Source organism: Protomyctophum parallelum, assembly GCF_964188405.1.
Source record: "Protomyctophum parallelum genome assembly, chromosome: 3".
NCBI lineage: Eukaryota > Metazoa > Chordata > Actinopteri > Myctophiformes > Myctophidae > Protomyctophum > Protomyctophum parallelum.
This window is the reverse complement of record NC_139698.1, coordinates 26,598,323-26,615,397: the sequence shown is the minus strand read 5'-3', so window position 1 is coordinate 26,615,397 and position 17,075 is coordinate 26,598,323. Positions and strand designations below refer to the sequence as shown.

Here is a 17,075-nt window from a genome sequence, read left to right as displayed (position 1 = left end):
CCTCAGATTACCAAAGAAATTAAGCTCATGGCTGACCGAACCTCAGTGACAGCTGAGCGAACTCTTTGCTTCCAACACACATACATGCACACAAACACACTGTCTGGATTCACCTGGTCATTTCTCCACATCAACTTTAAAATGGAGGAACAATTTGGGTGAAGCCAAGTCACTGTAGGCAGGCCCTTACAGCAGAGCAGAAAATCTCAACTAGACTGCCAAGATTACCAGCCAGTAGAGGCAAGGAGCACTCAGCCATCTTGTTCAGTCAGCTCGCATTCGCCTTGGTTTCATCATTGGGCAGGGCCAGGTATTGAATTCAGATAGCAGTAGGTACTAGGCAGTTACAGTACTAGACACTGTCATTTAGAAAGTGTCAGTTGATTTCACATACCAGCTTTTTAAAGGAAAAATATAAAGCTTTTATAAAGCCTATATAAAGTAATACACTGAAACAATCATTCAAATCAGATTGAGAAGCAGGATCTGTAATTGCCCAATTATGTTCACATAATTAATTTGATTTGGCTCATTGCTCTGACAGATAAAGAGGAACAAAAGATCAGACAGCTGATGAGAAAACAAACCCTACAAAATAGATTAATTCAGTTTAGAGGACACACTCCATCATCAACCCACGATGGTACCACTTACAATTGTAACCCCGTAACCAATCGCATCAGAGTAACTGACCTTGCTGTTGACAATGCGGGTGTAGCCTTGTAGTACTCTGTTCCGGACGTGAGCATGCGTGTCGTGGAGGTGTTCCTGCAATGTGTCAAAGTAGCGGTCTCGGTCGGCTTTCCCGGACTCGTCCAGCCCGTCGCCACACAGAACGCGCACTAGAATCTCTCCCAGAATCTCACACACGGCTACACGCATGTTGGGGCTCTGTAGTGCATGAGAAACACTAGACATGAGAACTGCATTTATTCCACCAAAGATTTGCCATGTTGAAAGATGTGATATTAAGCAGCATTGTGTCATGAAGCAAAAACAAACAGACAAAAGAGTCCATTCTTTAGCATGAGGCCACATGCATTTCAGTAAGACAGAAAATTGTAAGACACTTTAATCAATACATCAAAAGTTCTATTGTTTAAGCCATGAAGTCTCAAGGACCTGTATTGCACTACCTAAAGTCAGTTAGACTTGCAAAACTTAGCTTTAGTTACCAGGCAGGCTGGCTTCATCAAGGTTCTTGTCAAACAAGACTTACTGTATCAATGTCTTATTGATTATGCTTATAGAAATTAGTTTATTCATGCCTTATAAATTACCCCTAGTCAATAAGCCCTGGTCTTATCCATCAAATTAAGGCCCATTCCTACTCAAATAGTTTGACTTAGTCCTAGTTCTTAAAATAACACCATTTAGTCTTCTGAAATCATTTAGTCTTACACAAAGACTTAAGATTTAGATATTTAGTAGACTAATGCAATGTTAACTTTGCCAGAAAAGCCCCAAACCTGCACCAAATGGTCGGGACAAAACTGTTTTTATTAAGGTCAACCACATCAATGCAACTCAATGAGTTGCATTGGTGTGGTTTAACTTTTTTTTCCGTCCCGACGGTGTGGTTTGGGCTTTAGTCCGATTTAGTCTTCTGAAATCATTAGTCAGAAATCAACAGTTTGAAGGTAAACCACACCAATTCAGCTCATCGGATTGCATTGGTGTGGTCTACCTTAAATACAGTTTTGTCCCAACCCGACCCTTTGGTGTGGTTTGGGCTTTAGTCTAGGCTTAGTCGACTTTTCACCGTGGGATGATGTCATGTAGTTCTTGGTGGTCACCTTATTATCACCTAAAACTAGAGTATAAATAGGCCTTTAGACAGCAAAACAGGAGTGTAGTACCTCTCCCTCCAGATGTGTGACGAGAACGCTGATGTACGGGATCATCAGTTCTGGTACCAGGGAACTGAGCTCCGACAGGAAGGAGGCAAAGGATTTGACACCCGACCCCTCTCTAGCCAGCTCCTCACTTGACCTCCGACCAATCTCCCTAAAAAGATCAGGAGACAGACATTTGAGTTCCAAGGAAAAGAACGACCTGAGAGTTTTATGAAAGAAACACGAAAACTTTCTGCAAAAGTACAGAATTGAATCTGGAAAAGTACAAAAAAGACTACAAGGAGACGTGCACACGGCACCTTGATTGAGAGATGAACACTGCTGTGGCAGCCAGTGGGAAAGTAACGTGGCCACGGCAGCCATGATGAAATTGTCAATCCTTTCAAGACGTATGAACCTACACAATATGGTTTGATCTTCAATGTGCAGCTACACAAATTAAAACTAAATCACAGTGGAACTTAAGCTTACTGCCCAGATGTACAGTCTTTAATCATGGTCAGTCAGAAAACTTTCTGCAATAGTCAAGGTATTTTTCCACATGGATCCTTTTCCCTTTGGTCATGCACGTTTGAAACAAACATACTACTGGACAACAGAAATAATTAAAACAACTAGACCTACGGATCAGATACATTTTTATTCCATTTGCCACTTTGATCTTGCAGCATCATAAATGAACTTAAGCCTAGTCTATTACGCAGTCATGTATTATTTCCAGTCTGACCGACATATTCTTCCTCCGACAGTCTATTTTCTAATCCAACGCATACTTTGTCAGAGAGCAGAAGCAGATGCAGCGCTTCAGTCAGATCATCCAGGCCAAAGTCAGTCAATTGTCTACAAAGTCATAGCTACTTTGACTTGGACAAGAAATAATGTTTCCTACCATTATGGACTTGGGGAAAACAAATTAATATGGACTTATTTTAGACGATTGTCCGGCCTTATATTAGGTTTAAGATCTAAAATAAGTCTCTTTTTTTTGCAATATAGGTAAACCGAAAACTAAATAGGAACAAATATGTCCTTTATATATGATATTCAGGAATTAGTGTCCACTATTCAACTAGTCCCCACTGTCAAACTTCGTATCGTTGTAGATGTGAAATGATTTGGAGACTTTACAGGTGAAACTAATGGTTACTTTACAGAGAGATCGCCCTCAACATTGTTATTATAGCACTTGATTAGTTTGTGACATCAACATCACATTATTCACTCAAAGCACAACAGTGAACTGGCAACAATAAAGGGGAAACCACTGCAGCGCAGCAGGGCATTTTGGACAAATCAGTCCGCCAAATAGGTCACACTGACCTTATGACTTCTCCTACGACAGCTCTGACACCATACTCTGTGCTCCACACACACACAGCCTGGGCACACACTGACGACAGCTGTTCAAAGTGCTGGAGCAACTGAATGACCCTCACACTGGCACCTGCAGACATGAAGGATGGAGGGTTACAACAACCGTAGCATAAATATAGAGTTCTACGACAGATTTTCATTGTGAATATTCCATTGATTAATCGAGAACTGCATTTTTTCCTGCATCACTTTACCAACAAAATTAACCATTGTAAACGCTAGTATTTTACCATTTTGATTTGTGTCGCACAACGGTGCCATGCAAACAGTAAAAAATAGCTGATCTACAACATCACAACACGATTTTATAAATGCGATGAATAACTTTGTACTAGGTCACAGAGGCAACACAACTCAGAACTGTGCATGTGACAAAACACTTTGAACAAAACGGTTGCCCAGAACAAAGCAAACAATGACCTTCAACACAAAGATTAGAGTTTCTTGCCAGGTGACGGACACACACATGCAGACTGCACCAGTCACAAGGCTAGAGCTCAATATTTTGGCCCGACTGGCTCATAACTGCGATCGTCTCATCACATGTTAAAATGATTCCTTGGTCATAATCACCTCACGCCCCATCATCAGAGCTGCCAACCTGCACACATTTTGTGTACCAACCACGCAATTCTAGGCGTATAGACACCTAGAATTGCGTGGTTGGTACACAAAATGTGTGCAGGTTGGTAGCTCTGCATCATAACTAAAATGGTTATCACTACTATACATTTCTGCCCGACAATAGCCCATTTTCGGGTATGCGACCAAACCTGTGCATATAGGTATAGTCCGGCAGCCGAGGTAGACAGGTGGGAAATTTGGTATAGTCTTTTTTTTATTGGCCTAAAATATTGTCTATAGACAGTCATCATGACAAATGTGATGAGGTCAGCACATTTTGGGCAAGTTGCTATGGCTGCTTTTAGCCCAAGTAGTGTATTTTGTGCAAAACTAATGCTTGGAATGGATTCAGAATCATGAAAAACCCCTAGTTTGACATGTCGCACTACTTAAAGCAAAAGGAAAATTTGACATTTTTGCCAGCCATAGGATTATAGGTTAATGGTACGGTCAGCAAGTGGATTCATGAATGTATGTATGTATATAGACAATATCTTAGGCCAATAAAAGACTATACCAAATTTCCCGCTTTAAACAAAAGAAGACTGTCGGCTGCCGGACTAGTAGAGGTGTTGTGCACGCATTTTGTTTTGTTAAGAGTGAGAGACGGGAGGCATACTATCATCCGACAGAGCATTGCTCCTTCGGGTCGGGAGAGTGTTGCGGTTAGGTTTAGGTGTCTGCCCCGGGGGAGGTTAGGGTGAGGGAGGAGGTAGGTTGTCGTTCGGACCAATGCTCCGTCGGATGAAAGTACTGCAGAGAGACAGCAGCATCAGAGCAGACTGAAGGCAGTTCCACTATAGCATTATTGGGGCTGCCAAATCTTTTTGTCATAGGGAACTTTAGTCATCAGCTTGCAGAGCTAATCATGTATCAGGTAGCGCACACATTTCTCAACACTTTTTGAACATTGGCTATCCTTTAAGCCAATCGGGAGACTCTCCCCAGACTCACCAAATACCATAGACTGGGAGGACGTTTTCCCATAGCCTGAGAGGACAACAAAAGCTGGAATGATTGTTAATCACACACACACTACCCACCTAGTAAATTACATTTCTGTGGAATTATTTTGTTACTTTGGAATTGCTGCAAACCGATATAATATGACAGAGTCAGTGACTTTTTTACATCAACTCCTTGGCCGCCAACGGGAGGCAGAGCTCTACCGTAGAAAGTGCCAGACCATTTTGCAACATGAGGCCCTCTTTGTTTTTCTGCGGGCACCCGTATAGGATAGAGAGGGGAAGTTACTGAGGCCTAGTAACGCTTCAATCACCGTTTTATCAGCATGCTATAAAACATTATCATTTTCTGGATAAACAACAATAATTCAAATCTCAGGCAAGGCTTCCTGTGCAAAGGTACGTTTCTCGTTCTCAGTATTCAAGGAGTTAAGTTAACCACTTGACCCTCTGGTCTAGTAGATCAAGGATGCATGATAGTGTAAGTGCTAGGGAAAAGACACAACCACACTACAGTATATCTCCACATAGTATGGTTCTCCATCTCCAGAAGCACTTTTCAACCTCTGGGCGAGTTTGTGTGCTGAAAATACCTCAAGTTTTAGCTGCATATGTGAAAGAGTGAAGGCACACTAACCCAAGAGGTGATTATATCTCTTGATGAGCACTCCCAGCAGGTGGATAATTGCATCTCTGGTGGGCTTCATCTTCACATGGCTGATGGTGGGGTTCTCCATCAGCTTGTAACAGCAGAATGTCACACAACTGAGGATCAGGACACACACACACACACACACACACACACACACAGAATAGCCCAGTAGTAGTTAGCATCATTAGGATGAAAAGACCGTGTCCATGATGCCATCTTCCATTAAGACGACAATGCCATCAACAGTAGACAGAGCTACGGCTCTCCAGTCGATCAAGAGCAGAGAGGTAAATCACTTATTCTGTAATCGAGTTCAGTCGGCGATGGAAGATCCTGCCCCCCCCCCCACCCCTCAGTACAGTAGTCTGCTGCATAACCTGACGGTGAAGGAGCCAGAATAACTTTTGGACTGTCTACAAGTTTAATATTTCTCAGGCAGTTTTTTATACCAAAGCTCCAAAATAAGAGTTGGAATCACTGAAGCCCCATCGTATCAGCATAATCCACAGTTAGCCATGAATATTCAATAAATAAAAAATACACTTGATTTAGCATGCCGTGTCCTCCCAGTACCTGATGAATTCCTCCTCCACCAGGGAGAGGCTCCAGAGAGAGCGAATGTCCAGTTGGAGGAGCTGGATCAGAGCCTGGAGAACCCTCTCCCTCTCAGAGTCCCACTGCTGCGGACCGTCTCCTCCAGTCTTCCCCTTCTTACCGGACTGAACAGAGAACAAAGAAACCCCACCAGTCACAAATGGAATAAATACAGTTCACTGTGGGCTTTTGGCTTCACCCAGAGCCATCTAATAGAAGAGTTGCGAAATTGAGGGGGCAGAAACCAAGCACTCGAGCGCTATTCATGCAGCCTGAACTGAGACAAGCTGGAGTTGGAAATACATGTTTTCAACAAGGGCGGCGCAAATAACAGCCATTTTAAGCATGTGTGTAACATGAAAGCGGTATTGTACGGTACAAAAAGTATTGTACAGTAACAACTAAAGTCTCTTTAATGTTTATGTTGTACCATTACTACAAAATAAAATAAGGGATTTAAGCTCATTAAAGCTGGGCTGTTGCCCGAGTCCAACAATGCATTTCTGCCTACTTCCGATCGAGGATTCGTCCCAGTCTGTTGTCCTTGTCCACATTATCAATAGAACTCTATGTAGGAGAGCCGCCATTGGACTGGCCCCATGAAGTGAACGCAGTTTGCGTAAATCTGTCTATATCTAAGGCTCTGGCTTCACCGTGGGAAAGATCTCAAACACAGGCAGAAAACGGTTAATTTGATTCATCATGACCAGTTGGTTTACTTAGATGATTAATATGAGAATTATATGTTGCGTTTGCTTTACGAATTGCGATTGTACTACTTTATCATGTGATTAATAGAGGGTATGTGCATGCATAAAGTGAGTTGCAAATAGAGTGCCAAAGTGAGTTTAATGTCATTTAATGCAATCAGATACGTCTTCTGTTTGGAAGCATGGACTGTCAAGACCCGGAAGAGAATTTCCCATAGACAGAAATTAATTAGAAAATGCCCCCAGCTTGAAAAAAAAAAACTGAAGTGAGTGGTGCAACCCCCTGTTGGTACTCTAAACATAGGGATGGACATAGGGACATTGCTGGTCCACTAAAAATACATCGAATCACTGCAACTGCTCACTCTGAGTCTGATGGGTTCAGCAAAGTCCTGAGAAAAACACTAGAAACACCAAACTGATGCCCTCAGATTACCAAAGAATTAAAGATCATAGCCATCAAATGGCCTTCAACACAAAGATTAGAGCTTCTTGCCAGGTGACACATACACACACACAAAACATATTATCCACACACAAACACTGTCTGCAACATCCCACGTGTAATTTCTACATTTCTTTAGGAGAAAGACAAGGTGTAGGAGGTTGCAAGTTTGACTGTGGGTGGGCCCTTACAGCAGTGCAACCGAACTCCGCCACACTGCCAAGATTACCCACCAGTCACAAGGCTGGAGCCTAATCTTTAGGCCTGACTGGCTCATAATTGCCAATGGTCTCATCATTGGGCATCAGTTTAACATGTCATGATCACCACTTGACCCTATAAATTAATTGTATTGAAAACATGTTTCTCTGTAAAAATTCAAATACCTTGCCAGTAACTGTGACAACGGACTGTCTGTGGGAGTCACTCTCCAGGCTCTCTGTGAGTTTACAGAGCAGGAACACGCTCATTTTAACTGCATTCAGGTGTGCCTTGCGGTCTGGACCTGAGAAGGTAGTGGAGGCCAGAAGCGACGGCAGGGATACCGAGAGGCCACTGACCACTGAAGGGAGAGAGGATTGAGCAGATGGTGCATTCATGATTTTATCCAAATAAATGGTTCAATAAATCAAAACAAGGAGAGTGAATCAGAAATAAAAGCCCATTTCTTGTTTTAATTTGTCCATGAAAGCCAACAAAGGTTTTCGGCTATCCACACTCCATTGGTATGAATCTAAACTGTGTTTGCTCCAGTCCCTTTTTAAAGAGAGGAAACAACAAGACCAGGTGACCAATCATCGTTAATGAAGGTATGACACCACCTCACACCTGAAAGAGGTCTAGAGTGATGAGACTAAATATTAGAAGATACTCATTGAACTTTAAGTTGGAAATGGAATAAACAAAACAGTAAATACAACCACATGCCATGGACAATGATAGTTATGCTTAAGCCCTTTTTGTTGGTTGGTAAACAAAGCATGTAGACAGACTTATATGGAAGACAAAGTATGGCACCGTTAGATTTATACTGAAGGCTGGATATCCTAAGCATTAATGATTTTACAATTGTTCACTTACATGCAACAATATATACACAATCAACGTATATTATACAATTACACTTCAATCTAATTCTATGATCACATCAGAATGTTTTTATTTTTTACCTTGGACAAGTAACTCAAGAGTGTCCTCTTTGATGTTTAAGTCCACTGTACGGCAATGCCTTGAAAATAACCACACAAAAAAAAGATCAAGCAGCTAGATCCCCATAAGCCATGATTTGATGATGGCAACTACACAGTGAAAGTTTAAGTGCCATTATTCATAATTACCCATTTGTATTTCTGAAGCGTGTACACTTGCAATGTGTAGAGTACATTCTCAGTTAAAATTAACACTCAGGAATAAGTGCAGGACATTGACATAGTACTTACTGTAGCACACTGTAGCCTGTGTCAAAATGCTCCAGGATACACAAAGGTCCCTTACTTCTGAGCGCTGCCTTGAAAACTGCATGTGATAAATAAAGAACATGTGACGTTCAAGCATGATACACAAAATATGTGAAAGCCCCAATAACTCTAGTGATCCGAATTGATGGAGATTTCTTGAACATTGTGATTGTGGGTCAAATACAATAATAAAACCTCCAATTCATGACATATGCTCATATGATTTCATACATTCATAGACAGTGTTGTGAAATAAATGTAGGCCTACGCATAATAATCGTCACGTGAAACAGTATACCCAGTAATCAAAAAGGTGTACTTCTCTCTGCCCTCAGATTACCAAAGAATAAAGATCATAGCCACCAAATGGCCTTCAACATAAAGATTAGAGCTTCTTGCCAGGTGACACACACACACACACACACACACACACACACACACACACACACACACACACACACACACACACACATTATCCACACAAACACTGTCTGAAACCACCCACGTGTCATTACTACATTTCTTTAGGAGAAAGACAAGGTGTAGGAGGTTGCAAGTTTGACTGTGGGTGGGCCCTTACAGCAGTGCAACCGAACTCCGCCACACTGCCAAGATTACCCACCAGTCACAAGGCTAGAGCCTAATCTTTAGGCCTGACTGGCTCATAATTGCCAATGGTCTCATCATTGGGCATCAGTTTAACATGTCATCTAAAAGGTGTCTGCTACTAACGCGAAAGAAAATAAAAGCCTGGGTACCGAGGCTACTCACTGGTGAGATGTGGAGACAGCTGTTTGGGAGAAAGGACATCTTGGACAACATACTGGTTGATGCCACCAGACTTGACCAGGTCACCCACGGTCACTGGCACGAAGAAGTCCTGAGACATCCCTGAATTATATTAAATTGTTATATTATTAAGAGGATGAATATTAATTAGACAAAGGCTGAGTAAGTAGATTTTCAAGCACAACAAATGCAACAAGGTGAAGATAAACAGTTACATTTCAATTACTTCTTATTTCTACCGCTGACGACTGACGGACGTAGCCCAAACATTTAGATTCTCGTAGAGGGTTTTTTCGATTCTGACGAATCTCTCTACGTAGAGAGATTCGTCAGAATCGAAAAAAACCTCTACGAGAATCTAAATGTTTGGGCTATGACGGACGGTATGTATAAATAACGAGCTTAATTGCGGTAAATACCATAGTAACATAGTACTAACATAAACGTAGTAATCACACGACAGCATGTCAGGCAGCACTTGTTTAAAATTATGTTTGCTGCAGTGCGGACAAGCAAACATTATCATCTTGTGTACTAGTAGACAATAAACATCGTGTTATCATGGTAGTAGTAGCTATAATGGTAGTAGCATAGCGGACGAGAGCTAATAAGCTAACACGAGCAGAATATGGTTTGAATGAACGATATGATACATATAACATGTAATTAGTGGTGGAAAGAGTACATAATATATTCTCACCGACGCCTTGTAGTCCGAATGACCGCAATAAGTTGAATGGGAAGGTGGACAACAAGTCTTCTGCGCTGTTGTGATACCCAGTCTACCGCAAACAATTTCAAACTGAGAGACAAGTTCCACTTTTGAAAGCGCGCCCAGGAAGTGCAACGTATTGGACCCACCCATGGCCTTTAGATGACCAATCACAGCAACCCAAACCCTCATACTCTCTTGGAAATAGAGCGACATCCACTGGTGAATTGTGAACATAACTCTGAATCTGACACTGTCTACCCACTACAACAAGTAAGACGCGCAAACGCGGGAAGCGAACGCAGCTCGTGTGTGTGTGTGGTTGTGTGTGTGTGTGTGTGTGTGTGTGTGTTACAGCTGCGCCCTGTGTGTGTGTGTGTGTGTGTGTGTGTGCTACAGCTGCGCCCTCTGGTGGCGGGCGGGTGGTGCAACAGCGGGACAGACACACATACACAGACATTCAGCCCTTGCTGTCATAGTAAGTGGCTCACTGCGTTCGCAACTACAGTAGTCTAGTCTACTATGGCTGTGTATCTGGAATACATGAAATGTACGTAATATCAAAGCCATTCTAGGGCCCTCCTTGATGTCAGCAACATACTATTTCTCCCGTTCTTCAATAAAGCCCAATATAATATAGAAGCAAAGTTACAAAGGACAACAGGCACGATTTTGAGGTAGTAGCTGTATTGAAATAATGGAAAACACAATCATCCATCCCATCTCAGTTGTACCAATGTTTCAGCTACAGAAATTGCTTTTTTTTTTGCTCAAGAAACAGCTTGCTCTGTATATATCCATCAAATTAAAATCTAAAATGAAATATGTGATTATGTGTCAATCTACTACCACAGATGAGTCAATACTGATGAAATTCATAGCCTTTCACTCTGCTTTGTTATACTTTGAAAATAAAAGCTATTGTTCTAAGATTAAAGCACATGAACATAACTACCTAATAAAGCGTTAAATTATCCAGGGTCAAATGGGGTATTTGACCTGAAACGCTGTCAAGTAAATTATCCCAAACTTTGTAGTCTTGTAGGCTATATTAATGCAGTATACAGTATTATGGATGCTAGAACCGTCAAACCATTAGGGGAATTGTAGTGTTTATTGTTCACTTGTAAAATGAAATGTAAAATAAAACATCAAATAAAAAAAGATAACCTCACACGACGAGAGCACCAAAAGTAACTACAAAAATGTCAACCATTTCAAAAATCAATATTTAAATACATTAGTAACCGTCTGTCTCCTTCACACATTACATCAAAGCAATGCAATCAAAAATGTAAACCAAAATAAAAAGCACCAAATGTTAAGGAAGATGAAAAAAAACAAATTACTAGTAACTAATGTAGAAAATACTATTTTCTTTACTCCCGATTCCGATTGGTGACCATCCATTTTAGTTTCACGTATCCAGGTGACTTTATTTCCTCTTTCTGTCTTGAGAGCAACGTGGACAATACCTGCATGGAATCAAATGGAAATTCAACAGGCAGGTTAATTACAGAACTACTTTTTTACTGCAGCAATAACCTTTATTATGACCTTTATGACCTACAGAAGAAAGAAAATCATGAATCACAATGTGTCAAAAGTAATAAACAAACTATACTATAATAGTGGTCAAACATTGGCCAAAAACAATAAGAAATGCTTCGCAAAAAAGCTTTGCAAAGCAATTTTATTGGGCCATGCACCACGTTTATGGGGCATGTACTGCATGTTTGCTCCGTGTTTCGGACGCGCAGCAAAATACTTTAAAGTATTACATGAGCAGTCAGTGCTCCCAATGACTGCTCATGCTTCATCCCCACCTGCCTCTGATTGGCCTACCGACACTGCCCGTCTTGCCTGTCCTCCGAGATGCAAGGGTACGCTGTGGTGGGAAATAATACGTACAAGAGAATGGCAACACGCGAAAGTAACTTGTAACTTACATTATTGTAGAAGAGGCAAACTAATATTGTTTGTGCCGTTTGCTTTGATTGAATAATTTATTGAGCACTTATGTACTATGATTTGATTTGGCTGTGTTCTAAATGAAAGTGTTAGTGTTGATTATCGTGTATTAATCTAATTATAGTAAACTAATACTTATACTAAAAAAGATAAAGATCAAGGAAAAATACTTTTTACAGTACAATAATGTTTCAAGTTTACACATGTATACAAATACAAATACAGGCCAACGGCATAAACAATATTAGTTTCTATAAAAATAAAAGTTACTGTCGCGTGTGCCAAGCTGTCATTCTCTTTTATTATATCGTACTTGTTGTATTATTTATTTATTTCTCACCACGGAGTAACCTCTCGGCAGACTATCCAGCATGTATCTTCCACCTCGGAGGAAACTCTGGTAAGGCCGGCAGTGTCGGTAGACCATTTGACTGGCACTGGTCTCACGATCCCGCGTAGTGTAACGGGAGGTAATGTGTTAAGCTGGTGTGTTACAGTAAGTGTTGCAGTGTGCTCATCTTACCATTTGCCTCTTGGTTTGGTTGTCAGGCCCACACAAGCAAAATGGAACCACTCGATTGAACACTGAAGAAATGACAACAGCTAAACATTAGATGAATGCTCTGAATAGCATCAAACATTTTATTATGTCCACTTGCTACATAAACTGTAAACATGTGTCAATGTAGTCATATGACTAAACAAAACACATGACTTATATTACACCACAAAAAGTGTATCTTTGTCCTGTATTTCTCTCGTTGTCCGTTCACATGGACATTATGCAAACAGTGGAACTTACATCAGTGTTGTCACAGCCTATCATCTCGCCATAGGAGACCTGGTGACACAGACAGTAGGTGGGCTCGTTGGGGTCCACCGGCATGTCCAGAACGTCAGATGGGTGCACATTCCCAAAGTTGGCAGCAGGGGTGTTGAACTCTCCTCTGAGAACAGAAGGGAGAAAAAAAAAGGTGCGATTAAATGCGATTTTTTTTAACGGGATACATTTTCAAGCATTATCAAGAGCGACTAAAAACAATCACAGAATGAATGCTTTCCATCATCACTTGTGTTACATGCAACCTACAGTAAAAAGTAAAAACCTAAAAATAGTTAAAAGCAATTAGTAGCTAGACCAGGGGTGGGCACTTTGACGATGGAGAGAGCCAGAATATTTCCACACTCACTGCAGAGGGCCACATTGCATATTAATGTCATAGCAAAAATATTTATATATTTATATATTTTTTTGTTGCCAATTATTAATTGAAATCCTGAAGTAATTTTTTTATTGAATTTCAAATGCATTTAGTTAGTTATGTTAACTTTATGAATTAAATACAAATACATTGGACATAAAAAAATAAGACAATAACATGTTAATACTAGTAATTAGCTGAAATCAATAATATAATCAATGTTCAGATATTAACCTGAGGGCCGCATTACGTGATGGTGAGGGCCGCATGTGGCCCCCGGGCCGCCAGTTGCCCATGTATGAGCTAGACAATAATCTTGTGATTATCTTCTACAATCCCTCATATTGACTATATCAGTGCCACCAAATGATGCCGGTGTGAACACAAGTTAGTCAACAATCATGATGATGCAGAATCATGGCAAACTCACGGTTGAAGGAGTTTGACTTTCTTCTGTGTGCTTTTGGGACTTCCGTCTTCATCTGAACTCTTCACTTTAGACCTGGTTTTAGCCACCTTCTTCTCCTTCTGCCTGGAGTCACCTTACATTATAAAAATGCAATATATATTTTATGATATGATGAAATGTTGCATTATACATAATAGGGGGAGAAAAGAGATAAGAAACCAATCTCAATCTACTACATATCAGCCCTCACTGGAAAACAAAGACGTCAAGCAAATACAATGGACACATGCCGTATGTTTTCCTTTTTTTTTTTAACATACTTTTCTTTCCCTTACTGGAGGTGGAATCATAGTCTGTGCTCTCAATCTGCTTCTCCTTCAGGTCAGCCTCAAACCGGGCGAGGTCTGTGTCCAGACGCCTAATGTGCTTGTCGACCTGCAGAAAAGGTTAATCAATCAATCAAGAGAGCGTACCTATGACGCGCATACCTATGTTCCCTCAGGCCTCAGTCCTATGTTCCCTCAAAACTTAACACTAATCTCAAGCCTTATCCTAAACTGAAGGAACATAGGGCTGAGGGAACATAGACATTACCCCATTAATGTTACATGTTCCTGAAATTTCATCTGATTTGATATTTTTTTTATTAATTGTCTGATATTGTTGAAATATACCGAAAATAAAACATCTCAATGTAGGACATTTTAATATGATTAATTATCAAGCAATGGCATGTGTTACATTGCCCAGCAGTTACATAATGTAGTATGATGGATACTATATAGGGCATAGGCAGTAGTAGTACTAACCATTTCGTAGGTCTGCATGGCCAATTGTACTTTATCATCTCCAAACTCCTTGCATTTGCTGTACGACTGCTGAATCTGTCTGAGTATGGAGAGTTTCTGCTCAGAGGAGAGAGTCCGAGCATTGGATGTGTACTCTTTAGCCAGGGAGTCTATCTGGCTCTTCAAATCTGCAGGACAGAAATGCAGAAACCTATCAGCACTTAGCCACTTGAAGACCGCATGACATTAAGACCTTAGGTCGATCGATTCTACAAATGTCTTCTAAATACAGTTTTCTATTATCAAACGTTTTCATGTCAAGCACTCCGGGGCCACCAAAATTATATGTATTTGGCAAGGACCACCATCTAAAGCTAAAATGACAGATGTTTTCCCGGTTTTAGTGAGTTAAGCCCTATATACACTTGGTTGAAGCTTGTACATGTGCTATTCAAAGTTATGTTGACACACATATTATGATTAAACTCTGCTATGGACAATAAGTAGCACTTTCCCTAGCCTTGACGACCTTGCAGGCTTATGCAAAGGCTATAACGGTAATTTAGATAGCATGTTATGTAGACAGATGCCAGGTCATTATTGACCTGGCATCCTATAGAGTTTATAGTTTCAATGTACAGAATATTTGGGGGGATATTGTACTTAGACAGATGATAGCTTCTTACCCTGTGTTGTCCTTGCTTACTGTAAACTTCTGCTAAATGCCTAAATTGTACCTCTAATGACAGATTAGGAAAGTGCATTTTAGTGGCCTGCTACACTTTCCCCCTTTCTGTAACATACCTGATAGGCCAGGGGGTATGAAAACGCTTATGAATGGCATATTACACCATTAACTTTACTAGATACATAACATGTGGAATACATAGGCCATGTTGTAAACTCACTCTCTATCTATTGACACTATAATTATTAATATGAAATAATAATATGAAATATTTGAAGACAATCAAAGTAAAAAATCAAGTAATATGAAGGCACATATTTGAATGGTATGTTGAGGTTGTGGTCTGTCAAGTGGATTGTGAGTTCAGACTGCCAGTTGAACTTTCATTTTCACTATTCTATTGTTCTTCTCACCTTCTGTGCGTTGATCTAGGTCCCTCATCAAATTAAAGTTTCTCTGGAGTTCGAACGGCAGATTTTCTATGCCTGGTGAAGTGAAAGAAGTCGTTCAGTTTGTCTGGGAAAACAACTGTAAAATTACACCCAAGTTGCCCCGTTGTAGCAAGGCACTGCCGTTTTATGTTGAACATAATAAGCAATTGAAAATGTGAATTGCTGTTTTAAGAGAACACACATGACAAATTCCGGTTTAGAAAGAAACAAAAAGGGAAAGGGCTATGAGAAATATCATTCAGTTAAATTGATGCTCTGTGCTGTGCGATGGAGAACTCAACGGTTTTCATGTGTCGGTCTATTTACTGAAGACGGCTTTACAGTAATGCATTCTTCCAGTAAATAGGCCGACCCCCGAAAGCGATGACTACAAGCTACTACACGTCAGAGCGTTACTGCTGATTGCGCGAGTTAATCACCAATACATCTATGCATTAAATAAATGACGTGCGATTACTGTATGCTTCATTTTACCCAATAACAAGATAATAAATACACATTTCTTACTGTCCAAATAATGCTCCAAATACATTCCCGCCGCCATCTTGGAAAATGTAAACAACAAAACTTCCGGTCCAGAAAGGAGCGTTCCGATTGGCAATCACACGAGGGGGGGGCGGTGCTACACAAATGCGCGCGGCGCACATACACACGTGTGCGAGTGTGCGCGCACAAACCATACAAACACAAGCACTGCACACATCCCTACATACTACATATCTATAGTTTGACAGGGAAATCAACTCTAAATACAATGATTGTTTTTTGGGATTTTTATGCAAGTTGCATTAAGGTTTGTGTAGTTCAGTCCAAGACTTAAGATATAGTGTAAGTGTCAAAGTATAATGTATTGTTTATACAACTGTAAAAGCTCTATATTTAGATAGTATATATCTACCGGTATATACATACTTACATTTTCACTTGTTTACAGTGTAAACTAGAACTGCACTCTGTCGAGTGCATACTTGCTTGTTGCCACCATAAGGATGGATCTGACTACAGGCATTACCAGGTTCAACGGCGCCCCCCCCCACATTCCACCGCCCCTCCCCACTCACACTTCAGCCACGGACATTCCACCGCCCATCCCCAGTCACACCTCAGACTACTTCATCACCGACGAAATTAACACAATCGTCGCAACCAAAGGCCTTCACCTGTTCCATTTGAATGTAAATAGCCTCAGCCCTAAACTGGCTGAAATCAGGCATCTCTTTCAAAACGGTAAGGCAAATATCCTGTGTTTCTCTGAGACAAAGCTGGACCAATCCACCAAGGATCCAGAGATAGAAATAGAACACTATACTATCATTAGGAACGACAGAAACAGGCATGGTGGTGGCGTGTGCATGTATATTCACAAAGACACTGAATATGTTACTCG

At 40.7% G+C, this 17,075-nt stretch overlaps 2 protein-coding genes across 3 annotated transcripts in view; both read right to left on the bottom strand.

The window, feature by feature from the left end:
* Positions 1-10,268, bottom strand: part of ncapd2 (non-SMC condensin I complex, subunit D2) — a 32,226-nt gene extending 21,958 nt beyond the window's left edge. The window contains exons 1-10 of the mRNA XM_083760672.1: positions 10,167-10,268; positions 9,449-9,568; positions 8,660-8,735; positions 8,390-8,448; positions 7,607-7,782; positions 6,045-6,190; positions 5,457-5,584; positions 3,177-3,300; positions 1,860-2,007; positions 694-891 (exon numbers count right to left, since the gene is read on the bottom strand). Of these exons, the coding sequence (XP_083616798.1) occupies positions 694-891; positions 1,860-2,007; positions 3,177-3,300; positions 5,457-5,584; positions 6,045-6,190; positions 7,607-7,782; positions 8,390-8,448; positions 8,660-8,735; positions 9,449-9,566 (1,173 nt within the window). The 5' untranslated portion in view covers positions 9,567-9,568; positions 10,167-10,268. The remainder of the gene's footprint in view (positions 1-693; positions 892-1,859; positions 2,008-3,176; positions 3,301-5,456; positions 5,585-6,044; positions 6,191-7,606; positions 7,783-8,389; positions 8,449-8,659; positions 8,736-9,448; positions 9,569-10,166) is intronic.
* A 586-nt stretch (positions 10,269-10,854) lies between these two features.
* On the bottom strand, positions 10,855-16,241 carry ing4 (inhibitor of growth family, member 4). 2 transcript variants are annotated; one of them, XM_083761681.1, is made up of 8 exons: positions 16,196-16,241; positions 15,650-15,721; positions 14,570-14,736; positions 14,081-14,195; positions 13,782-13,893; positions 12,952-13,096; positions 12,673-12,734; positions 10,855-11,653 (listed from the first exon to the last, which is right to left on the bottom strand). In XM_083761681.1, exons 1-8 carry the CDS (start codon positions 16,230-16,232, stop codon positions 11,614-11,616), a joined length of 750 nt encoding a protein of 249 aa, XP_083617807.1. In that variant the 5' UTR covers positions 16,233-16,241; the 3' UTR covers positions 10,855-11,613. The 2 variants fall into 2 exon arrangements, with proteins under 2 accessions (XP_083617807.1, XP_083617808.1); XM_083761682.1 differs by having other exon boundaries at positions 15,650-15,752; positions 16,196-16,216.
* Positions 16,242-17,075: the final 834 nt, after the last annotated feature.

Excerpts from the sequence above, each read along its gene's own strand:
- ing4 (XM_083761681.1), bottom strand. The coding sequence starts at position 16,232 with ATGGCGGCGGGAATGTATTTGGAGCATTATTTGGACA. Across the intron at positions 13,097-13,781 it reads AAAGTCAAACTCCTTCAACC|AGGAGAGTTCAACACCCCTG; the intron begins GTGAGTTTGCCA and ends TTCTGTTCTCAG. Across the intron at positions 11,654-12,672 it reads ACCAAACCAAGAGGCAAATG|GTATTGTCCACGTTGCTCTC; the intron begins GTAAGATGAGCA and ends GATTCCATGCAG.